The 27,018-nt window shown below is 44.2% G+C and overlaps 1 protein-coding gene across 4 annotated transcripts in view; it reads left to right on the top strand.

Moving 5' to 3' along the window:
- The window catches only part of LOC138472142 (solute carrier family 35 member E2A-like), a 741,922-nt gene that overhangs the window by 354,165 nt on the left and 360,739 nt on the right, over positions 1-27,018 (top strand). For all 4 annotated transcript variants that reach the window (XM_069610155.1, XM_069610156.1, XM_069610157.1 and 1 more), the window contains exons 5-6: positions 21,921-22,041; positions 23,819-23,872. In XM_069610155.1, the coding sequence (XP_069466256.1) occupies positions 21,921-22,041; positions 23,819-23,872 (175 nt within the window). The remainder of the gene's footprint in view (positions 1-21,920; positions 22,042-23,818; positions 23,873-27,018) is intronic.

The following is a 27,018-nucleotide window of genomic DNA, read 5'->3' as shown; positions in this document are numbered from 1 at the left end:
AGTGTGGAGTCCAGGGGCAACATCCGTCTGGGCCACCGCGCTGCTAGCTACTGGCACCAAACAAAGGACTTTGTCACAATACTAACACTGTGTAGAGAGGCAGATGTACATGTTATCTCTATTGCCCGCCCCCTCACCTCTGTCAAAATAGTTGAAGAATATCAGGAAAACAGTCTATAACACCAGGTATCAACCCAATACTTCATTGAAGATACGAGAGACGTTATGCATTCAGACAACCTTATTGAATGTACCCTCACACTGACGTGGTTGAAGGATGTCTGCATACACCATTGGACATAGAAGAGCTATAAGTGAATTCCGACAAAAATAAAGTGACGTCATAAGGAGAAGACACGATTATGCACTGAAATTATATGTGAGTACTTAAAGAATGATGATGTAACTGAAGTAACAAAGTAAACATTTATGTGAATATGAAGAAAACATATACACTAAGATAAGCGAGAGGAGAATTAGATGTATATACGCAGAAACGCAAGGTAGATGAGACTTATTGAAACTTGCTGCAGGCGATGATGAAAAGATGGACGTTGGCTCTGTATAAATAATAAGCAAGAAGCCTTGAGGAGAGAGACCATGCCTGCAGAACTGATGGGCGCTGGAACACAGCTTTGTATGAGGAACAAATATCTGTTTTGCTTAAGATCAAGGATGCCACATCTGCAAGGCACAAGAGGAGTCGAAGAGGATAAACTACATACGCACTACATATCTTACTTAGATTAACATTTGCAAGTGCCAATTATTGAACAATCAAAAGATGCAGAAAGCATAGGCAACACAGAGCAACCAAGTCTCCAGAGGCCAAGAGGAATAATAGCACTCAGTATAATTGAAACAAATGGCACTAAATAAAAGTACCTTAAACAGTCAGTAAGGTCATCTACAAAGAAGTAGCCTTGGTTTAGGGCCTAGCAGATGAGAGATGGTAGGCTAATTGGCCAAGTGGGCAGTAGTCCGACGTTCCCCGCACCTCAGTTTCGTTTTGTTACGTGCTGCTAACAAGCCGAATGTCCAAGGTTAGGAGAGAATGCATGCCAGTCATGAGCATATGGAGCAATGCACCTTACATTATTGCAAAGGCCAATCCGCTGCTGTTATTCTGCTGTTAATCTGTATTATATGTAGTTGGACGTAGTTCAAGGCGTGCCTACCAGATAAGGGGCAGCCAATTAAGTTACTAAAACCTACACAAATTATAGGCATATATGTTCCCTTAACAAATCCCTCCTTTCGATAGGTTTTTGCTGTTTGCCACGTAGGATGACGTAATAGCTGACGTACATCGAGGTATAAAGCCTTTGTGTAATTGAAATGTATTTGAGAGTGAATGAGCTGCAATCGGTTTGTTCACCAGGTTTCCCTACTTTAGTTGAGCTGATAAAGTAGTATGACGCCATATTCTTTGAGTCTCTGCTTATTTGCGTCTGATATCATTAATTGGTAATTCCATTTGGCACTTGTGTGTGTATATATATATATATTTCTGAGGCTTGTGGAATCTGCTTAGATCACATGCTGTGCATAGGCCGACATCTAGTGGAAGCTGCGGAGTATTACAGTTTGTTTTTCGAAACTCGAAAATGGGCGTCGACACAGGCGTGCCAGAAATACTATCCCTAGTGTGACGTCCACTGTACCCAAGATCCCTCACGCGTCTAGGATCCTCAGATTGTTTTTTTCCGCCATACTGGTCGGAAGCATTTTGCGGAGTCCCCTGGCCTTAGCCATACTTTTGCTAATAATCTAAATGTATTATTCTTTATTGACATCCTTCCCCACCCCAACGTCGACCCTCAACACTCGACGACGGCTGGAGAAAACATCGACCGTCGGCTGCTGCACGACGGATCTGGGCCTCGGAAGGCCGCTGGCCTCGGCCCGGGCCTAGTAGGCCGCTGGCCTCGGCCCTGCAAGTAGGGAGAGTGGGGGGTGGTACATACTCTTTACTCCTGGTATATAGGTACACCTTATATATTTCCTACACTTACCAGCCCGCTGCCTCAAGGTACGTATGGAGGGTACCCCTTTCCAATTCTGCCCCAAGTGCAACCGCAAATACCCTTGGGTCGACAGGCACGCCACGTGCAATCTCTGCTTGCCGAGGGACCACCCCGAAGCAAACTGCAGAGCGTGTAGTAGGTTTAAACCTCAGACACTTAAGGACCGTTCGACAAAGCGTTGGGCCCACCACGCCAGGCAGGCGGCCATGGCAGCGGAGGGCGCCTTCAGCGATGGCAGCGACGCCATACTTTCAGACGGCGAGGGCATTACGGCGTCGAAAGACAGCTGAGCGCAGGTCCCCGACCTCGGAAGGTCGTCCGGCAGGGCGGCTATGGGGAAGACCCCCGGCGACGCAAGCGCTACACACCCTACACACACTAAGCACACTAAGTCCAACCGAACCTCGACGACGTCGACTTCTCGGAAAGAGGCACAGATAGAACGGTCCGACTCGGTGTCCTCTGGGCGCTCTCGATCGAGATCGCCTCATGACGCAAGGCAATCATCCACTCTTGCCAAGAGTGCCTCGCTCCCTAGACTAACGGAAGTTCGATCATCGGAGGACGAAGACGACTTCCACCCCCAGGCCGCGCTCCAAGAGACGGAGCCCGCAGTTAACACCAGCGAGGCCCCACGCTCGAAAAACACAGATACCTCTTCCGATCCTCGACGCCATGCGTCGAAAGTCTCCGGGGCCTCCAAGGGACAGGGAAAACATTTTTCCACGCACGGGGAGGGGGGGGAAACAGCGGAAAGCACATTCTTCCACTCCTGTAAGACCATCCTTCCCCCCGAAGCAGACAGACAAATACAAGTCTACTGGGAGATCAACATCCAGCAAGGGTACCCTTGATAAGTCCCCTAAATTGCCTACTAAACTCATCCCCTGTTCCAAAGAATGGTCCAGTGAAGACATAGACAGGGTCATGTCAAGGATGTCTTCCTTGGCAGATTTTTACGAAAAAAATCCAGAGCATTTCCTCTCGTATGACCCTCAGGGGGCCACACCCTCAGGTTCCACTGATCCTATCCCCCTAAGTAAAAAGGCCCGGTTCGAAAGACCTGAACCCTTTGAGGTGCAGCCTTACTCTACTCCATAATCTACTCCACATACCAGGTACCAAGGAGAGCCTTTCCCTGAGGGGGACCAGGAGTTTGAAATTATGGAGGAACAAACCGGGACGGAATACTATGCGGATGATGAGGACCAGGAGGAGGGAGAAGATGAGCAGGAAATTTACAGAGTAGATTCCCCGGTAGAGAACGAAGCCCCAATTACCGACTCGCCAGTCGATAACCAGCCCCTCCTTAATGAGGTTCTCGCTCGCGCGGCAGAACATTTTCACATCGACACCCACGGGGTACAGGAGGAAAGGGACTTCGCAGAAGAGTTGGTGGGAGAGAGGAGGCCGGTCGCTCAGACCATCCCTATCCTTAAATCCATCCAACGAAGAATAGATCCGTCCCTGGTGAACCCAAACCTCACCAGAGCAGTGAACCCCAGGGTCGAAAAACTTTTCCGGGCAGCCCAGTCTGACCCTCTCTATATAAGAGGACATCTTAAACCAGACTCCCTAGTTGTTACCAACACTCGGAAGAGGGCTGGAACACCCTTATCTTCGTCAGAAGCTCCTCCCGACAAGGAGAGCAAGAAACTTTACGGGTTTGGCAGGAAGGTAGCCTCAACGTCCGCCTACCAAGCAAGGATTGCTAACTCCACCACCCTGTTGGCCAGCTACAACTGCCATCAGTGGGAAGAGGTCGCGGCACTCATAGCCTCTGCTCCTGAACCGTTAAAGGGCCAATTGGCTCGGATCTCGGCAGAAGGGAGAGCCGTGTCTGGTTGCATATTGAAAGCAACTTTCGACGCCGCGGACAACGCAGGGAGATTGATAGCAGAAGGTACTGTTATCAAAAGACATGCGTGGTTACGGCAGTCGGGGTTCAAAACAGAAACTCAGGCTTCATTAATAGACCAGCCGGTGGAACCCGATCTATTGTTTGGGAAAGCGGTCGAAGACGCACTGAAAAACGCCAAGGACGAATACGAAACACTGAAATCCCTTGGCCAACAAACCCCCTAACCAAAGGGGGAACAATAATTTTCGTCGCCCACGCGGCCAAAATTCACAAAGAGGCAACTATGCCCAGGGACAGGGTACACAGTGGAACAACAGCCAGCAGTCTACCCAAAGTTACGGCAGGAGTAACAAAAGAGGTAGTGGGAGAGGCAGAGGCAGCCCCAACAAGGGAGGTGGCACGCCTCCACCAAAGCAGTGACGCTCAGTTCAGGGTCCCTTCTCATGCAACCCCAGTAGGGGGACGCATTTCCAACTTCACCCAGGCTTGGGAAGGGATCACCTCAGACAGATGGGTGCCGTCAACAGTGTCCACAGGATATTGTATAAAATTACTGCAGCGTCCCCGGAACCATCCTCCACGACAAAGAGTACACTCCTTAGAACATCAGAAGATCCTTCTCGAGAAGATCGCCATTCTGCTAGAAAAGGACGCGATAGAACTCGTCCCAGGACACCAGGTAAACAAGGGTATCTATTCAACTTACTTCCTTGTGCCAAAGAAAGATTTGACAATGCGCCCAGTATTGGACTTACGGCCTGCCAACAAGTATGTCAAGCCCCAAAAATTCCGTATGACCACGCTACAAGAGGTAATCCCCCTCCTAAAAAAGGGGGATTACATGGCAACCTTGGATATGAAAGATGCTTATTTTCATATTTCCATGCTTCCGGCGCACAGAAAGTACTTGCGCTTCAAGGTGGACAGTCGCCACTACCAATTCAAGGTACTGCCCTTCGGGATAGCTTCAGCACCAAGGGTATTCACCAAGGTACTGGCGGTGGCAGCTGCACACCTACGCAGGGAGGCAATCCCAGTGTACCCTTATCTGGACGACTGGCTCATAACGGGGGAAACCCCAGGAATTTGCAGGACAAACATCCAAAGGACTATCGACCTCCTCCACGAATTAGGCTTCTCAATCAACGAGAAGAAGTCAAGCCTGGTGCCAAGCACCTCAAAACAGTTCCTAGGAGCAATCCTAGATACTCAGCAAGGGTTGACCTTCCCTTCGGAAGAGAGAATTCGGAATATACTACTGCAAATTCCACATTATCAGTCCGGTCAACAAATAACGGTACGCAAAGCAATGCGGTTACTGGGCATGATGGCGTCATGCATTTACCTGGTCCCCCACGCGCGACTGCGCATGCGTCCCATGCAGGAATGGTTGGCGAAACAGTGGTCTCAGGCAAGTGGTCAGTGGGACGATCTAGTGGTCGTTTCGCCAACACTTGTACAGAGCCTACACTGGTGGACAAGAGAGAATCTCGCAAGGGGAAAACCTTTTTACGATCCCGAAGTACAGGCAGTGGTGACTACAGATGCATGCCTGACTGGGTGGGGAGCTCACCTTCTCCACCACACAGCTCAGGGTCTCTGGTCTCACTCAGTAGCCAAGAACCACAAAAACCTGCTAGAGCTTCTGGCAGTATTCAGAGCGCTTCAGGCGTTCGAGCCCCATCTACTAAACTTGTCGGTGCAGATCCGGACGGACAGCACGACAGCCATGTTCTATCTGAACAAGCAAGGAGGGACTCGTTCGCCAAATCTGTTCAAGCTTGCCGAGAAAATCTGGATATGGGCACTCAGACAGAACATCTTCCTGTCATCGCAACATGTTCCAGGGGAGCTCAATTCCCTAGCGGATGCTCTAAGCAGAAACTCCCTCCCAGAAGAACACGAATGGGTCCTTCACAGAAAGATCGTAGGAGATCTCTTCTTTCAGTGGGGTTTCCCCACTATAGACTTATTCGCCACAAGCGAAAACAAACAATGCCCAGGATTTGCATCCAGGTTCCCCCAGCCAGACTCCCAAGGGAACGCCCTGTGGATGAACTGGTCAGGGATGTTTGCGTACGCTTTTCCACCAACTCCTCATCAGGAAGGTGGTGTACAAGATGAACAAGGAATCGATGACGCTCATCCTAGTTGCTCCCATGTGGGCAAGACAACCATGGTTTCCAAACCTACACAGGATGGCGGTGTGCGAACCCATCAAACTTCCAGCCTGGTACAACCTACTGTCCCAGCAACAAGGTCAAACAGTGCACCAGCAACCCAACTCAATGAACCTGGCAGCATGGCTCCTGAGGTCATAGAGTTTGGACATCTCAATTTACCACAGAGGTGTATGGACATCCTAAAAGAATCCAGGAAACCAAACACAAGGCACTGTTACTTTGACAAGTGGAAGAGATTCGTTATTTGGTGCCAGAATAAATAAATTAACCCTGTTGATTGCACTCCTTCCAACATTGTGACATACATGCTCCACCTGCTGGATGCAGGATTGGTTTTTAACTCTCTGAAAGTACACCTGGCAGCCCTCTCGGCTTACACCACATCCCAGAACAAAGTGTCGTGGTGGAAAGTACCAGTAGTTAAAGCTTTCATGGAAGGAGTAAAGAGACTTCACCCTCCTATTTCGAACCCACCGCCAGGATGGGACCTTAATGTGATGCTAGCTAAGCTCATGGGGCCCCCTTTCGAACCCATGCATAAAAGTAGTCTCAAACACCTGACCTATAAAACGGCCTTCTTAGTAGCCATTACCTCTATAAGAAGGGTCAGTGAAATTCAGGCTCTGTCAGTGCAGGATCCTTTCTTTACTATCCACAAAGACAAACTGGTTTTACGCACACACCCTAGATTCTCACCTAAATTTATATCAAAGTTCCATGTAAACCAGTCCATAGAGCTTCCGGCTTTCTTCCAGAACCCGCAAAGCTCGGCTGAGGTGAAACTACACACCCTAGATGTGCGTAGGGCGGTCCTCTACTATGTAAATAAGACCAGACCGCTAAGGAAAACAGATCAACTGTTTGTCTCCGTAGCTACAGGCAGAGAGGGAGATCGCGTCTCTAAGGGCGCTATCTCGAAGTGGATTATCAACTGTATCCAGCTGTGTTACTCTCTTTCTGAAAAAACTCTGCCTTTTACGCCAAGAGCCCACTCTACTAGAGGCATTGGGGCCACTCTGGCTTTCATTGCAAATGTTCCCCTCCACACCATTTGCAAAGCAGCTACTTGGAGCTCTATTCACACTTTTACTCAGCATTACTGCATTGACACTCATTCCAAGACAGATACACAAGTGGGACAAGCGGTTCTAAGACACCTGTTTGCTCATGACCCTTCTCACATCCCACCTCCTTCTTCTGGTACTGCTCGCTAATCTATGCACAGCATGTGATCTAAGCAGATTCCACAAGCCTCAGAAGGGATACATTACTCGCCGTAATCGTATTTCTGATGCTTGTATCTGCTTAGATTCACATGCGACCCACCCTTCCTCCCCTCCGAGAGAAGGCGCATGATTGCTTGTAGTCTTACCTTTCTGTCTATCTGCTTGGATTATCTGTACTCACGCTACTCCTCATGCTTCCTCATGTCAGAAAAAATACAATCTGAGGATCCTAGACGCGTGAGGGATCTTGGGTACAGTGGACGTCACACTAGGGATAGTATTACTGGCACGCCTGTGTCGACGCCCATTTTCGAGTTTCGAAAAACAAACTGTAATACTCCGCAGCTTCCACTAGATGTCGGCCTATGCACAGCATGTGAATCTAAGCAGATACAAGCATCAGAAATACGATTACGGTGAATAATGTATCCCATATAGAGAGAGAGAGTTTTTTTTTTTTTCTGGTTCCAATGGGACAGAAGGACACGCATTAAACTCTATGTGGGGTATTTTTAAGGGATACCTGAGGCGAGGTTGATATGAAGAATACGTGTCACACGCCGATATGTGGGTAAACAGGGCATGAGTTACCTTTTACTAGACAAAGTAGGAGAAGACGATCGTAGAAATTAAAGTGCACATTTGTTTGGGGTCATAAATATGTCAATGTAAAACTTAGTTTGTTTAAACTAAGAGACATAAAATGATAGTAATAATCTAGCTGGTTATCAAACCCTAAAATCAAGCGATTGACGTCAATCAAAGGAGGATAAAAGCTGAGAAAAATAGTAAGTACAGTGTCAATAGTAAAACCGCAGGACAGCAAGAATTGATAGAACTATAAATGAAGGAGTAAGGTGAACATCATTGTATAGGCTTAAAAAATTGGTTAAAGAAATTATTTTTGGTATTGGGCGGCGATTAAGGGTGCTTGCCCGAATTGATTATTGTGATAAGTGATTAAAGTAATAATGAAATAAAAGAACCGGTAAGCATTGACAGTTAAAAACAACTTGTCATTATGGGGGACACACCCCTGCTACACTTGTGTAAAACATTAGCGATATACACACTCAAGATTGAGAAGTACCATGCCGAATGGGTAAAAGGCACGGCTGACAAAATGATCATGGCTTGGCCTCAAGAAGGTTCACTATCAAGAACCGTATTGCAACACATGACAACATACTTACATGCGGCATATACACGGAAGAAGTTACAGAAACGATTAGCCATTTTAGAACTATGGAGGATGTATCAAAGCGAGAAAGAAGACTCGCCCGAAAAGGAGTGGATGCTTAATCAGCATAAGGGGGAAGAGACAACACCTTGGACTCCTTTCTCTTTCTGAAAACAAGAGTACAGGCACTGAGAAACAGGAATTCTATCCTTTAGAGGAGTTAAAGGTAGCAGTGGGGTATGTTATTCCGACATACAAACTCCCTGTTTATTATAGTGAGGAAAATAAGGTTCAAAAACACAAATATATGTCAGCATGCGATGAATATAAAGAGCATGATGAAAGAAGGGACAGACTGAGGTAGATGAAGAAGCTAAGAGACAAAAAGAAGGGAAGGACAAAGCCAAGGAAGTGACAATAGTTGCGACTGAATGGATGGGAGGACAGATATTACTTAAGTTAGACAGCATAACTATGTTAGCGAAAGCGAAAAAAGAGGAATGAGAAAAGGAACGAGAGCATACAAAAAGGAATAAGAGGAAGCGAAAGGAAGAACGCAGAAGGTATGAGTAACAAAAGAAAGAATAGAGGAGAAGAAACATGATGAAATGGAAACAGATTGAAAGATCATAGGTTGCAAAGAAGGTGAGGAAGAAGAGAAAAGTGATGAGAAGGAAAGAAGAAATTAGGAGTAGTGATGACTAATGGATCACCTTGTTATAATACATGCATAGTGCCAATCGAATTACAAGAACTATGGGAAAAAGAGAGGGTCACAACAGTCCCGCAGGGAGCTGCAAAAGATACAGACATGGGCAGATGAGCATGAGGTAGAAGGCATAGGGAAAAGGAGTGGGGATTTATATAGGCAAATAAGAGAAACATGGTTACAAAACCAAAGGAAGCATCAAAGGCTCTCCACTGAAGGAAACGGGGGGGCAGATTGTATGACGTAATGATGGACGAGTATAGAACACTGTCCTTAAGTAGACTAGATATTGATGACGAGGAAAGAGACAACAGCCAGACAAGCTGAGGTATAATGATGTCTGGTGAAGAAAGGGAAGAAAATGAAAGAGCAGGAAGAGAAGGCACATGCAGTTTCTCGATAGACCCAAGCATAGAAAGAGGGCTAAAGTGGTCAGATTTAGAAGAACCAAAAGAAAAAACACCAGAACACCATATTCATGTACGACCACAAGCACGGTTGCACAGTGCATGGGATATCCCCCCCCCCTTAAGCAGATTAAGGTTGTTGCCAGGACAAAGACTATTGGGCAAAATGAGCCCCACCTGGAAGACTAGAATTGTTGGTGGGTATGATTGTAGACCAGGATTTACAGAATTTCCATTATTGGAGCATGGAGGACAACAACCATAATATATTCCGTAGCCACAAATGCACAAAGATAATGTGAAATGTAAATTAATTACCTAGTTTCACTGCAGGTGCGGGAAAATGGATTTATGAGTTAGAAATAGTAACAACGGAATGACCTTTGCTTTGGTGGACCTAAAATCCCAGCTAGCAGCTATCCTAGGGGAGAGAGATGTCGATGTTTGGAAATGAGAAGGGTAATTGAGTGTGACAGCGCAAAACCCGAAACATAATGGAGCGCCATTTGACAATTGCAGAGCAGACATATGAAGGACGCTCAAGAGTAAAATATCCCGACACATCAGACATGGGTGCGATTATGACAAGGAAAATGGGTGAGGATGAAGATCCTGTTGCTTTTTATCATGAGATTCAAGAACATTGGCGTCTTGAGACAAGGTAACCTTGGGATAAAAGTTGTTTTATTTTATCATATTCTATGTCGGGGTCTGCCCGAGCCAGTGCAAATGAAGAAACTGGTAGAGTTGGAAGCAAAGCCATGGCCAGAAATACAGTTGACTATCGCACATCATTGTTGATTGCTTCTTTGTTATTTTTCTCTTGTAGCAAAGTAAGTTCAGAAAAAAATTGTCAAAATGTGCCATAGAAGGAGCGGTAGAAGTGGTGAAGGTGTGGTAACTCAAGAGTTGCAGCCAGCGCAGCCATGCAATGTAGGTTACCCTATATATCAAAGTGGGTAACATTTTTGGCCACAAGGTAGAGGGTACCTAAAGGACGACGAGGCAGATCTCAAAACCCTCAAGGAGGATGATGATTTAATGGGGCACACCTGCAGCAATGTTGGAATTGTGGGCAGGACAAATGGCCCAAACATGTAGAAGTAGAGGGGGCATGCAGCAGGACTGTCAACCAAGAGGGGGGAATCGGATACGTGTGCCGCAAATACAGCAAGCACAGCAAGTTCCATTGCAAGCACAGTCGCCACTAGGGCAATCACTGCAAGCGCCTATACAAACACAAGTACAGACACAACAAATGGTGCCACAATGGAATGCAAATACAGGGGTCCAACAAGCATCCACACTGAGGATAGGGAATGTGACTGTGATATCAGAGGAAATCCTTTCACGGGTACAGGGATGAATTTATATCCACAATAGGCAAGCTCACAGACCAACCTGATGTGTTCAGTACTATCACTGACACCAGACACCCCAAGAGGAACGGAGGGTCAGGTTAACGATGGGAGGCAATACATTTCTGTTTCTTGTAGACACTGCCGTGACTCGTTCCTGTGTTCGAGAGAGCAAGTACCCAGCCGATACATGCCCCCCTAAGTTAATCAAGGACTGCGCTGAACCACTTGCCCCAATCATTACCGCATTCATTAATGCCTCATTCAAGACTTGTTCTGTCCCAGACAGTCTTAAAGAAGCTTGGGTGCGCCTACTTCTAAAAAAGCCCACTCTCGACCCCACAGTGCCTAACAACTACAGACCTATAACAACAGTCCCCTTCCTTCTCAAGATTCTAGATAAAGTGGCACACAGCCAAATCCAACTATACCTCGAATCTAACTCCATCCTAGGTACCAGACAGTCAGGCTTCCGCAAAGGTCATGGAACAGAGACTGCTCTGCTGGACCTTAAAAACCAAATAACCAAGATATTGGACTTGGGTAAACCCGCCCTTTTATTTCTCCTCGACCTCTCTGCGGCATTCGACCTAGTGGACCACAAGACCCTCACCTCTCCCACTCCGCACATTTCTCTGACCAAGCCACCTCCTGGATAACATCATTTCCTGAAGGGAGGGCCATGAAAGTCTTTTCAAACACTTCTAGCGCAACACCATCCATAATACACTGCGGTGTCCCTCAAGGCTCTTGTACAGCACCTACGCTTTACAATTTATTTACTAAGCCCCTATTCGAGAAACTTGTTGCACTTGGGATTGCCTACACCAATTACGCTGACGACACCCAAGTGCTCCTCCCTCTAACAGGCTCATACCACAAAGACGCCCTAGCTCTAAAACTCATTTACGCCACCATTCAAGCCTGGATGGCCACTAACGGCCTATGTCTTAACGGGGATAAGACTGAAATCCTTATCCTCGGCCAAAAATCCACACTGGCCAGGCTAGATAGTTGCTATGCCAATTTCAACATCGACAACTGCACTATCCCAGTCCTATCTTCTGTGAAAACGCTAGGGGTCTACATTGATGCAACCCTGTCCATGGACAAACAAGTTAGTGCCATTGTCTCCGCATCTGCACTAAGCACTAAACTCATCAACGCCATCAAACCATTCCTCTCCAAAGAAAACTGCCTTTCAATAGCAAGAGCTACCATAGGCGCTAAACTTGACTATTGCAATGCACTCTTAGCCGCCACCTCTGAAAAAAACCTAAACAAACTTCAGGTCACCCAAAATAACGCTCTAAGAGCAGCCTTAAACATCTCCAAAAGGGACCACATCACACTGGCAAGACAATCAGTTCACTGGCTCCCTGTCAAAGAACGCATCACCTTCAAGGTACTGACTACTACCCACAAATGTATCCACCACACTGCACCATCATATCTCTGACACCATTCTCAGACCGACCTCATCCAGACCTACCAGACTGTGCTACACTAACCAACTCACTGTACCACGCATCAACAAGATTACAGCAGGAGGGCAGGGTTTCCCCTACATAGCACCAAAACTTTGGAACAATCTCCCCCACGCTCTAAGAGCAGAAGGCTCCCTCACAGCGTTTAGAAAAAAACTCAAAACCTCTCTCTTTAACTAAATTTCCTCTACCTACAGCCAATCAGGCACACATTGCTAAATATTGCTACTGCCCAAACTTGTATGCCTGTATGCCTCTATGCTGTAACTAAGACGTGCTTTTCCTGTAACCAGCACTATTCTGTAACCAGCGCCACGATGCCTCCGGGCTGATTCTGTGCGCTTAACAAATACGAATAAATAAATAAATAAATGTCTGGCATTGCCATGAATGCGCAGGGATTCTCTGGGGCTATGGCTTTAGTTCATTTTAATGATACATTATAAATCTCTATAGGAGAAAATGACATGTCTATTGCACTATTGTATTCTCGGCAGACACCAGTTAACATATTAGGACGTAACTTGACAGTGTCTTTCACTGATAAAGGGATGGTGTGTTCCACTGTAGGGATACATTACATGAATGTAAGAGAATTCATATTGGTATTTACAGGCCAAAAGGCATTTTGAGGTGTCCCTTTAGACCCAGAAGTATTTTTGTGTGGAGTAAATATTTTGTTTATATGGCTTCCTAGACTGGTAGGTAAATTGTTGGGAATACCTGATGAATTTTTGTTTAGGCCAGAAATAGCTATGGATGATGGACAGGTTATCCCTTTAGAACTAGAAACAGCAGTGGTCAGAGATGAAAGGGTGGTTGTCCATGGGACATATGAGGGAAGAGGATGGGGTGCAATAATGGAAGAATACAGACTAGACTGAGAAGAATTCTTCAGAGATGATTATTCAGGTGATGAATTAGTATTTTTCGTAAGTCTCACTTATTGGATTAAAGTTGAGAATCGAGAAATACCACAGAGAATGGCATTGGTAAGAAAGAAAGTCATTCTTCTGGAAAGAATTAGAAAAAATGCCAAGCATTTTATGGACCAGCAGTCCATATGGCGTGGTTCTATTGAGAGGAGCAGGATCAGTTAAAATTATGCTCATACCAGGAGCAATTTTGCCACAAACAAAGCAGTACCCCATGTCCAGAGGAGCAGATAAAGATATATTTGAAACCATTTCCGCTTCAGTACATCAGGGAATATTGGTCCCCAGGTAAAACGGCTGTGTACCCAGTGAAGAAATCAACTGTGGAGGGGGGTGTGGATATTTATTCAGGATCTACATCTCCTAAACAATATTGTTGAAGCAGAGTTTCCTCCATTTCTGAATCCAGCTACGAGATTATGCAACATCCCAGCCAAAACCAAATATTTTACCAACATAGATTTGAAAAATGCCTTCTTTTCAATTCCCCCTTCATGAGGACTCACAAGATTTGAGCTTGTTTTCATGTAGAAACCAGCACTGGAAACATTCAAGACTGCGTCAGGGGTACTGTGAATCCCCCTCAATCTTTAATCGGGTTTTTCAGATGGATCTAGGTAATGTACAATTTTAGAGCACAATAATTAATTATGGAGATGATATACTAGTGTGCACCGATACAGACGAAAAGTGCAGAAAAGATTCAGTTCAGCTAATGACCATACTTGTAGAGAAAGTATATAAAGTAGACAAAGAGAAATTACACTATTGCCTGGAATAGAACCTGTAAATTGGACAGCTAATCTGCCAAGAAGTGAGAAAAGTGACACTTGAGAACGCATAAGCAATCATGACGACTTCAAAAGCTGAAACAGTGAGGGAAATTCAACAATTTTTAGGCCTCTGTAATTATTGCAGGGCCTGGGTTTTTGATTATAGCACATATATTCAACCACTTTTAAAAGAACTCAAGGAAGCACAGGTCGACAAAAGTAAGATAACATGGACAGATCAGATGACTGAAGGATTTAAAGTATTAAAATGGGTGTTCTGTCCAGCCCATGTGTTAGGGATTACAGACTATAGCGAAGAGTTTTATTTATTCTCAAAGTCAAATGGAGAAGCCTACTATAGTGGGATTTTAAACCCAGTAATGAAAAGGATATCTTTGTAAACAAGCGTTACCTGCTGCTGGTTTCGCGATTGCAAATATGTAGAGAAATCCCTCAGCGCTCGCAGCAGAAAAAATACAACCCACTAGGGGAACAAGGCCCAGCACACCTTGCAAGGAGTACAAAGTTTTAGTTCCACAAAAATATGAATTAGTCAGTAAAGAACTCTGCTGCCATGGAATGTTCTGCCAACATCAGTACAAGCAACACTTTATGAAGGTACACAGCATCATCAGTGATGTAAATTATACAATGTACAAATCCGCAAGGCTGGTTGATCGAGACCCTATACATATGCTACCTGCTCCGTCAGGGATGCCAGGCCATTGGTACCAGCCTTCTGTCCATCTTCCACGTGGGTTCCTCCTTGCTCGTCATCAGGCATGAAGCTACAATTCATTGCCAATTATGTGAAAAAAAAAACAATCCAGGCTCTGTCTAACCTGATGTGCACCTGGTACTACAGACATGGGCTAAGCAAATACTTCAAGGGCATTGTTTCTTACAAAATAAAGCTCAATTCCAGACATGTTGGGGCCCGACCAAAGCTTCCCACCCTTGTTTTAGCTATGTTTTATCCTTTCCAGCACGTCACAGCACAAATCGAGTGACCTATGGTGAAGGCACTGACCCCAGTTTTCAAATCTTTTTCTGAATGATTGGGGGGGTGGGTATGGTCGGTGGTCTGGGACTGACTGGTAAATTGGAATGCTGAGGGTCTTGGGATGGGGGCATCTGAGTGCTATTACTTAGAGATGGGATATGGAAGGTCGGGGCTCGTGCCCTCCTTCTCGTGTGATTGCTTTTTGCAGAGAGCTCTCAACCCCCTCGTGGTCCTGCAAAGCGCATTCCATCTGGGATATGAATGCTGGCAACATAAGACAGTGATGAGTCTATGAATCTATGTAGCCCTGGCTTTTCTCACAGGTGCCCAACCTAAAACCTATGCCATCCTGCATACGCTTTCTTTCTATGTGTGGATCAGGCATAGGCCCTGGCTTCAGCCCAAACTAAAGCCTTCATTCTAATATGGCTGCTACTATCAAAGATGGCGTTGGGTTCCCCATGAATATCAGACTGAAAACATATACCACCCTCCTTGGGCACCCTCCTTGCACTGTCGCCCCTACCAACGCCCCCTCCCCCTGTACCCTTTCCGATCACCCTACTGCACACTCCCGGCCTTTGTCTTTTCCCGCTGGGGGCCTGGGATGATCGTCCCTTCCTTCCCAACAAGTATTACAATGGGGTGCTCAATGGCGCTGTTCGTCGCGCATTCCTTATTTGCCATTTTACCCAAAAGTACATTGACTATGCAAAGAGCATCTGGGTACGAAGTGAACCCAGTGATCAAAATTGTTCGATGTAGAGTAGTGAATCCAGCGACATTCATAGCAAAATTGGTAGGGAAGGAGGACTATGTACATGACTGTACACAATATATTGAGTTCTATGGTGATTTTCCCCATCTTAGACAAAATGCTCTCGGAGGGGTGGAACTTCTATTCATAGATGGTGCTTCAAAAATTTCCCAGGCATACGGATTCAGCAGTAGTGAAGCTAAAAAGGAATGGCAAATTTGAAGTAGTGACAAGTGCGATACTGCCTTCACATTGTTCAGCACAGGCTGCAGAATTAGTGGCGCTTATCGCTGCACTCCAGAGATATGATTATGAGGAAGTGACAGTGTACTCTGACTCCGGCTAAGTGACGTCAACTGTACACGCATGATTGCTGTGCTGGAAAAGGAGGGGCTTCCTACATGCAGACGGTACACCTGTGCATCATGCGTCTCTATTGGATAAGCTCATTGAGGTACTAAAGCTTTCATTGGCTATCGCCATGGTGAAATGCGCAGCCCATACTAAGAGGGCAGACATGAATTCTCACTGTAACAAAGCTGCAGATGTTGAAGGCAAAAAGGCAGCATATTTCCCAAATATTTCTTATTTTGAAGTAGAAAGTGTTAAGCAAATGTCAGGACGATGTATGATGGTGAAAGAAGGTTTCAATATGTTGTCCATTGTACTGTTCATTGAGCTACAAGGTTGAGCACTGCAAGAAGAGCACAAGAAGAGCAGAATTTATGGAATAGTACTGCAAAGCCAGTTCTGCCTCTAGCATTATTGAAGGTGGCGCTAGTGCAGTTTCACTGCCCCGTGCACACAACCAAAGAGAGTCCTGCTGCACTGATTGCAGAAGACTGGTTCTCACCAATTTGATAGAACATGTGGCACAGTTTATTGTGAACTGCATTGTATGCCAGAAGTTCACAGCGGGGCACACTTTGAGAACAGGGAGAGGAGCAATCCCCAGACACAATGTTCCTTTTCAGCATCTACATATAAATTAGATGGATATGTTGCAAACATGCAATGGTTACAGATACGTGTTAGTGCTAGTCTGCCCCTTTTCCAAATGTATTGAGGCAGGTCCACGTACACATCCCGATGCCACATGTGCTGCCAAGTTAGTCGTATGTGGTAGTATGTCCCTATTCCAGATCGATTGAGGCAGACCATGTACGCTCCCTGATGCCACGTGTGCTGCCAAGTTAATCGTACGTGAGGCGTTTCCTAGATGGGGTGTGTGCAAAGTCCTGCAGTCTGATAATAGGCCGCATTTTGTAAATGAATTGTTTGAACAGATCGTTCTTAGGCATAAAGAATAGGTTTTCATCTGCCTATCGCCCACAGGCGACTCTGGTTTGTGAGAGATTAAACTGACTCATTAACACAAGGATAGGCACGATTTAAATAACCTTGAAGAAGGGATGACTACATTGCCTACCCCTTGCATTATTTGCACTTAGGAATCAGCCTGTCTCAGATCACCACCTGACTCCTCATGAGTTGGTTACTGGACGCTGCATGAGAGTACCCTTGCTCCTCCCACTCGAGTAGAATCTGATGTCCACAGTGTAGCAAAAACATTAGGTGATGAGATGCATGATTGTTTAACACATTATGACCACTAGTGTTTGTTTTATTTCCCAACAAATCAAAAATCTGAGGGAAGAGTCGAAGAAGATTGAAGAGGCCGGGCAAATAGTTGATGCCAGTGACTTGCTAAAACAGCCTACTTTGTACCCGGGGGAACAAGTGCTTGTAAGGAGCTTTGGACGCACTTGGAATACGTTTTGAAGGACTATACCTAGTAGAGGCAGTCACTCCCACTGCAATGAAAATCGAAGGAAGAGCCTTGCTGCATCTGAATGACGTAAAACTGTAAAAATGAGACCCTGAGCCCTCCTGCACCCATTGACAGTGAAGCAACAGAAGAAGCTCCATGGATGAGATCGGCTACAAAGTGCCAAAACAAAGACTTATCGAAATAGACACTTTGAACTTTCAACATTTCCAAGTCTAAAGGAAAAGAATTAATAAACGTTGCAGCAGTTCCAGAACTATTCTAGATAGGTAAAAGAGACAATGCTATAAACCAAATAGAAGAAAAGATCACACAACACTTCATGTTGCCTATAACAATGTTGCACACATTCTTATATGCTGTTTTTACTTGCATACTGCAGTCATAGCTAGCTTTAGTAATATGACATGTCGATGTTACATTTTTCTGAAATCCTAAAAACTGTCCTTTTAGGATCATTATTGCAATCATCTTACAATTTCTATTATAAAAGACTATGGTTGTTCTAAGGAGTAACAAGAGTTACAGATTGATAAACAAGAATGGTAACTTTCAAAGTTGTAAGAGACGCACTGCCAGCAAGAAGATTGATAAGTGTATTCGAGACACTTCTTGTTACCTCATTCTGTACAGTGATTTGTCTTTGCATTCTTAATATCATAGCGTTTCGTCAAATAATGAGCAATAATGCAGATGAAGTGTTCAGCAATGAGACATCTATTGTATCCCTAATAAAAGCACAAGTCATATTTAATCTGATATTTTTAAACAAATCTGATTTAAGAGAGATACTGAAGATCTTGAGGATATAAATGCATATATGATAATTCTGTCCATTAAAAGAATATGTGGTATCTGCACATGAAGGTGGTGGGGAGGAGAACATCAAATGAGAGCTGCTATGTGTGTTCTCTCATCCCTTATGCCTTGAGCACAGCCAAAACATGAATTGCAAGAAAATACCTGTACATGATGCGAAGTATCTCAGCCATCTAGCAGCATGTACAAAAAGAGGACAATTTGAAGGAAGATGGTCACCCCTACGATGGAGGTCGAGAAAGATGAAGATAAATACATAAAAATGCAGACAATGGAAAGACATACAGACTGGAAAAGTAGGATGCTCATGTACTCACTTGGTGGTATGACTTGTGACCATATAAGAATTTTTGAACAAGAGAGACTGGGTTGTGTAGATGCTTGGGAAACGCCAGGATTGTCTAGATGCTGGGAGAGACCTCAGCTATTAGTATATGGATGAGTAGCAACCAGCACACAATGGAAAGATGGAATACTAGTCTGAGGCGCACATTTATTGATGACCGCACCAGTACAGATATTGTAAATGGTGAATGATGAACGTCTGAAAGAATGGGCCAAGAAATTAACATGACTCAATAATGAAGCATGACCTGTATCCATACTGCCAATGAAGAATACCACATTGTGTTTCAGCAACAGGATGTTTGAATAAAGTTGTCAAACGAAGTATGCAAGCAGATAATTGACTTACCAGGAATAAATGGAGGAACTGCCATGCTAATGGACCACTATTAGGTTTGTGGATCCAGATCTTCCATGCAGCTGCCTAAAAATTGGGGAGGAATATGCTCTATAATAATCATACATGTTCCTGCATTGGTGAATTCCCAAAGTGATCTCTATATCAACAACTTTCCGAAAATGTATGCACACCAAAGAAAGAGGTTGCTTAACCTCATCCCACTGAAGAGAGAAAACTATTTCTCAGCAAAATCAATAGAGGCCTATCATGACATTGCAGCTGAGCATAAACTGTTCAGTAGAGCGGCAGTGATATTTACAGCTATAGTCATGCCACGAATTTCAGACTGCATTCAACGCCAAGTGGTTACAAATAACCAGGTGGGAGCAGTTACAAACAATAAACACAACAATACAAGTATTTAATGCGATTATAGAAGAATTTAGAGCCATCAGACGTATGGCCCTCCAGAACCGGCATGTTCTGAATTTGATTACAGCAATGGAAGGTGGTGTATGCGCCAAGATTGGGCCTTCTTGCTGTACATAAACACCTGCCTATGATGGAGAAAATGGAACCCTGACATAGGCAATAACTATGCTGTCAGCCCTGCATACAAAAATGGAATAAGTAGTAGATGAGACCCAAGATGATGACTGGTTCTTGTCTCTGTTCTCGTGGTTTCCAACCTGGCTCGAAAATGCATTTAAGCTGCTTGGAGCAATTATAGTGTTAGTATTGCTATGAATCTGTCTTATGAGAATAATCATAGGACAGTGTAAAACAATAGCAAAGAAAGCTGTTGGGATTACAATAATTATTGATGTGAATGCTTTGACTGATGGGCATACAGACTGAAAGCACTACCCGTGAGCACCTGAAAGGACGTCCCCTGGCACCTCCAGGAACAAAGTTTTATTACCCATAGGATCATAAGAACTATGTAGGACGTTGGATAGTCTGTCAACCTACTGGGAAGTGTTGCCATATGACCTGGAATATGGATGAGCACATAAAGAATGCAGCTGATCTGAGGGGGGTGACTAATATATGGATTCCAAAGAAACCAAAGTGTGAAGAAAAGGTGAAGATGTACGAGGTGGTCGAGGACTCGACCAGAGGGGAAAATGTAGAGGCATATATACGCGTCCTCTGTAGTGCCCGGCCCCTCACCTCAGTCATACTGGAAGAATAACAATAAGACACTGTATGACACCAGGTATCCTCCCAATACTGCATCGAAGATACAAGAGAGACATTATGCACTGTATCGAATGTACCCTCACACTGATGTGGTTTAAGGATGTCTGCGTTCACCATTGGACATAGAAATGCGTAGAGCATCTTTGGTCTCCACCTGAACGCTAAAGAATTATGGTTGATTTTAACAGAGTTTTGAATCGAATATGTTGTAAATAACGCTAACTTTGGTAACCAGAATTAAGAAATTGGTTGATTCATCAGCTCTGACGTCTGCAGGGGACGGGAGTGTCAATAGATGGCACACTTTTTGTTTGAACCTGGCACTCAAGGCAGAGCGGCCATCTTGGTTGTGCTCCCTCCAGCCTCTTTCCCCCTCTTCCTGCCCCTGAAAGAAAAGTTTTATTTCAGATGTGTAACGAATCATTTGTTTCAAGAGAAAATGGATGTTGGAACTAAATGGAATTCTATTTTACTCCACTGAACTTTCACTTGCGCAATTCAAGTACTGGATTAAAACATCGAAGAATGGAATCTGAAAGACTGCATTGAATATGACCGTCGACCTAAACATTATTACTGTGGCTTGGAGTAAACAATCTGTTCTTCTATTGAATATGTGCGAGAACAGTTGTAATGGCGCCATTGGATGTATTCCACTGTTTCCGTTACCCTAGAAACTAGAACGACTAAATTCCTGACTACGAGTAATTATTGAAGCGTGTAACTGATCTTTTTGTGAAAAGCTAGTAAACATTTTGTGTGTGTGTGTATGTGTATGCATCTTCTGCATTTTGCGTTCAGTAACATGATGGCATAGTTGCTGACAGCGGACGTTTAGCTAGGTTGTGCCCCAATGTCATGTCAAGAGTTGCAGCATATCGGTTGGACATGGCGATGTCAGCTTGAGGGGCGGGTGTTATGATTTACTGCCGCCATGGCACTTGAATTTAGGGCGATTTGATCAACGGATAAGTTTATTGCAAGATGGCAGTTCCAGGCGCGTGTGGTTTACATGTCTAAAGGTCAGAAAATCAAAGGTAAGATGCATTGGAATAAAAATTGTCATCGATATATGCTCAAAAATACATGTCCTATCCATTGGGCCACTGAAATTCCTTAGAGCACTACTCCTTTTAGTAATATTATGTTTTATGACATTCTTGGCAATATCTAAACTATTTATGGCTGTTTCTCAGTTTTAATCTGCATACCCATTCCATCTGCCTTTGGTAATGGAACTGCATGGGGGGGGGGGGGGGGGGGGAGTATGTCAGATGATTGTGGAGAAAAACATTTCGGCAGGACATTGCATTTTATTCAAATCCTGTTTCCGTTTCTAAAATATTGGTATAAGTTGGGGTTATATTTCTGCACCTCCATTGGAGATTTATGTTTGAACTTTAGTCCTGAGTGGCTTTCTAGCCAGTCACAAATAGTCCTACACATTCTGGAAGATTGCTACATGTCTCAATTTGTAGGTAGCTATTCCAATAGTCTGTTTTTCTCTTCTCTCCACAGGCTTTGTGGTAAACATGTCCCTCTTGCCTGTAATGGGCGGACTGGCCTTATGTACGGCAACTGAACACAGTTTCAACATGCTGGGCTTTTCAGCTGCCCTATCCACTAACATAATGGACTGGTGAGTTCCCATTGTTTTTTTTCTTCTCAATAGGTTGTGTATGGGAGAACCGGAAGAGGTTCCGAACTTGACTGCCTTAGTCCAAGTGCCATGTTGATGCCTCTGCCTCAAAGAGTTGACCTCCCTGCTTGTAGGATAGATTGCACCCTTCCTGCTTGCAGTGGCCAAATCATTAAATTAACTTGAATGGCGCTGCTGGCATCCTCCAATAAAAAAAATGCCATTCTGGAAGATCATTATCTGTGTCTTTCCTTACATGCCAATACTGGATGTACGAAGTAACAAAGCTATTGAGCTATATTTGGAAATCTCAGCATTTGCATGTGAGGCTTTGTGCCTTAGAAGGCACAGGTCCACTATGCAAGACTAATACAATGGCATTTCTTTGTAGACGCAGGTTAAAGTATTTGCAGCACAGGTGTTTTGTTTTTTCAACACCCACTAACGTTTAATAATGGCCGGGAAAATCCTTGGTACAGGTTACAGTTACAAGCATCACTGTGTTTAGGCACGACCTGTAATGATTTGTCATCAACACAGTATACGGTATACATCTACCGATCCTGTCCTATAGCAAGGCCCAGCAACAATGGTTATACCCGGCAGCAAGGATATCGGTTTTTCAAAATTTGAAATGGGGGAGAGCTAGATGAAAGAAGAGTTTGCAGCAATAAGCACTTGTATTTGCATATAGTAACATGTTTGGGACCCTGTGTACTTAAATATGGTTGGTATCAAAACAGTCAAGTCAAGGATTAACGATGTATGTTTTCTATTTGAGAGTGCTTTGTGAAATTAATGTGGTCTTCATTTATGACATTTTTCTTTGTGTTTGAATAAAAAAAAAAAATCCCCATACACTAGAAAGTAACAAAAAACAAATGCAATTCTTGCCTGGGTGCTTTCCTGGCATATGATTCATATTTGGAGATTTAGCCTTACTTTTGGTGTGTTCATTAGGAAGACACCACAACCAAAGGAAGAGAAATAACAGTGCATGTTTGCTTGTTTGCATTTTCAGTCGATGAACTGTGATCTTTCTGTATATGTGGAGAGCAGGATTTGCATTATTTAATTATTGTCAACAGATCCCTTCTGCCCTTGCTCGCAGCAGCCAGCTATATTCTGGGTTTGTCTGTAGTGCAGTATATTGTGCACTTCGCCAGATCTCCTAGGGGAGTGCATGTAAATTATTGGATTCTGTGTGAGATCCCCTCGTCCATCTTCTTTGCGAATGTCACCAGGATGGTACTCTTTCCCTGGTCGCTCTGCTGAGGCTGTGCTACAACAGGCCTCTCCATACAGAGGTGATGCTGACATGCACCACAAATTAGTCCTAAAATGCAGCGGCCCAAAGAGCAGTGAAAATACAGATTGTGTGATAGTATTGACCCTGCCAAATGAGTAGTGTAAGTTGATGGGGCATGGAGAGTGGTACAGGAAACAGAGGGTGATCGGTTTAACGGTAGAGAAGAATGGAGTTTCAAAGGGAGAGAATGAGATGGTACAATAATTTGGAGAACTGATGAAGAGTGGAGTAGGGGGAGTGCTGTTGAAAATGAGTACTGAAGGAAAAGGAAATGTATCCCACAATCCAATTTTAGTCAAGGTCCATGCTGTGTGATACTTTGAGTTAATCCCAGCTTTTCAGTTTTCATTCTGTTAACAGTAGTTTTGTTTACTCAGTTAGTATGGATCTTTACATTAAATCATGCGAAGTAATATTTTATGTTGACAAAATACTGTTTTGCTTTCTTATAATTTGTTTTAAATTCAGTTTGCAGAATGTCTTTTCGAAGAAACTGCTGAGTGGAGAAAAATACAGATTTTCGTAAGTAACATCTAGAGTTGAAACCTATAGGATTGTTTAGCTTTCATTTATATCGCGCATCATGCAAAACTCAATTGATTCTAGGCATGCAATCAACTGAGCTGCTAATTGATCAGCATGAACAGATAACCACCCATGACTTGGATTGTGTAATTAATCTAGCTAAATTTGCCTAGTTATATTTACATTTTTCATTCCTTTTTGTATTACCATCAAAGAGGCAGGCTGTCGAATTTCTTCAACAAAGGCACTCCAAAAGTCTGGTTGTCTGTGCTGAAAAACTACAATCACCTCCAATCTTGCTTTTTGTAAGAGCAGGTAACAATAGCTGTTGATAGATGGATTGAAGTGTACCACTACGCTTGTATGGCTGGATTCTGTCTACTAAATAAATGATTAATCTCTCTTGAACAAGTTCTGAATGCATTGAGGTTACACAAATACTTTGAACATCACGCATTGCTCCAAGAGATCGCAAGCTTCAACCTATGCAGAGATATTTAGCTGAAGATTAGTCAGGCTGTACATTCTTTTCACACTGCAATCTCTGCATCTGATAGTCCGGTTACACGACAAGAGTTATTGATGGAAGACATTAAATAAATCATACCAATTATGTTTGCTCAGGGCAATCCTAACCAAATCTTTGCTTTTTCAGCCTGCCATGCCATTACAGATGGGGAAAGAACATATGCAAATCGAGCTTGCCGCCACTCCTAAAGCAGACCTAAGCAGAAAAAACAAAAGCACTATCCTTACCTGCTGCATTTTAGATAAGTAAGCTTGTTCTTCTGCCCCAGTCTGGTAATCTGTTCAAGAGCTGCATCCCAGAGAACTTTTTTTTTTTTTTAAGGTATTCATTTTGAATCCCCGCTGAGCTCAGCTGCTAGGACATGGACCGAATGTCAAAACTTCAGTTAATCGGTGTTCAATTTGAGCTTTTACTCCCACCCATGCACTTGGCATCCTGATTGATACAGCTTGAAAGGTCTCCCCTGGATCCCTGACTTGAAAATCAATCTTCATGTCATCTGAATTACCAAGGGTCTTTGGGAACAGTGATCTTTAAAAGTGTTAAAGATAATTTCTGCCAGAAAAAGAATTTAACAGCCCCAGCCCCCCCCCCCCCACACACCACATGGCCTGAGTGACTAACATAGGAAGGTCCATCGGGAGTAGGCACAAAGTAGAGAAAACCCCACAAAACTAATCTAAGGATGTGGAAGAAGTACACTAAAGGTGGCCTGGTTTTGGTTATAGACTTTTATTTGAGTGTAAAAAAAAGGTCCTTACTTTTAACTTCTAAGAGGGGTTTCCCTGCCTCAAAACTAATACTAAAGAGTTTCTCAGAATGTCCATCAACGTAAATTTCACTGTCCTATATCAAAAACCTACTTCTATCCCTCATACTATATAACTAAAAAGTAAACAAAGGTTCCTTCTTTGAGGAGAATGGCTCCGTTCTCCTTCCTGGGTAATCTTCAAAGGATTGTTCTCTCGAATCAAAGTTACCAGGGGGGAAGGACTCCCTTCCCCTGGCTTGCGGGTTTCATCCAGTCCTTGGACAACTTGACCTCCAAGAAATGGCTTCCTTTTCTCCTGGAACATCTCCTTATACTCTTCAATGAGAACCATGGGGAATGACTCCTTTCCCCTGACTTCTTGATCTCCTCTCTGTTTAGGACCAAGAGATAGCCTCCCTTCTCTTGGTTTGCTTTGATACATTTCTTTCTCAATGCTTTCAACTTCACTCATATTTTGCCACTGCTTCTCAACAAAGACCGAGATCTAGTCAGGGTCTCAGGCCCTTCTCTGATGGACAGTAGTTTTATGAGCGCCACTGGAGTGATGAAGTGTACCCTGCATCAGCGGTTCCCTCCGTATCCCCACCGGGCCTCCTGTGTGTCCTTTTACTTTCACACAGCGTCGGGCACTACTCTGGTTCTTCCAGCAATGGGTCTGCCGCTCAGTTGCTTTCAGGCGCCTTCTGCTTTGGCCGACAGGCTCCATGGCGTTTTCGCTGATCTCCCAACTTTGCCGTCTAGGCATCACTGTGACTCATATATCCACCTGGCCAGATTATGCCACTGCTGTTCTTTCCAGGACAGGCAGCCCTATCTGCTCCTGCAGAGTCTTCAGTCGACCCTTGCAGTGTCTCTCCAGTGTCTGCTGCTCTGCCTGCTTCTGTCAGGATTTCAATCTCCGGGTTCCTCGCTCCTCAAAGGCAACCTCGAGTCGGTTTCCTTTATGTAGGACTGTTTCCACCTCTGTCTGTCAAAACCTGCAGTGCATAGCCACATGTGGGATATATTGACCCACTCAACGGCATTGCCCCACATCACTAAGCTACATTTGTGCAAGAAACGGCAAACCTGGCTGTGCTGGCTCCTGTGCGCACAAGGACCTTAAAACTGTGTTTTGGCAACAACAAAAAGAGGGCTGCACCATCCTGCCTAGCACACTTCAGGCTAGGTGGAACAGGAAGACACACTGAAAAAGTATGCCAGTGTGTCCTCAAACATATAAATGGAATCAAGTGAAAAGGAAAGTCTGCCATTGCTGCAAAAGCCAAAATTCCCCTTCAAAATTAAACATTTCGCCCTTTAAAAATGCTGTTTTGATGCCAATTCTATCTGTTCAATTTGAAACCACTGTGATTAAAAAGGCCCTCTCATGCCCAGAATATTTCACTGTGCTTCATCAAAACCAGGCACATTTCCTGAGTGACACCGACAGGCCTAGTCAAACCAACTCTGAGAGAAATCAGTAAACCACTTTACTTTCACTTGCACAGGAACACATGTTTATTTCTTTCCAAGAAGTATCCAGGCTCAGCAGTTCAGAGTCTTTAACTCTCTGAGCCAGGTCAAGTGTAAATGTATCTATGCTTTAGATAATACACCTGCATTCAAAGAAATGACTACAGCTGCAAAGACAGTATGGGCAATTTGGTGGAGCTGCCAAACCGAATTTAAAGAAAAAAATGGTAGTAGTTTTAACACATGTGGAAAAATGGGTTTTGCTGACTGAAGAAAAAAATTGGCCTGTTTAAAAATAAATTGTGAATGAAAGCCTGCTTACTCAGCAATGTAAAGGGATGATGTTAGTGGTGATAATACACACATAGGCTATCTTCTTTCACGGGT

This window comes from Ambystoma mexicanum, chromosome 8 (assembly GCF_040938575.1).
Source record: "Ambystoma mexicanum isolate Mex_15411 chromosome 8, UKY_AmexF1_1, whole genome shotgun sequence".
NCBI classification, from domain to species: Eukaryota; Metazoa; Chordata; class Amphibia; order Caudata; family Ambystomatidae; genus Ambystoma; species Ambystoma mexicanum.
This window is presented reverse-complemented; position numbering and strand designations above follow the sequence as displayed.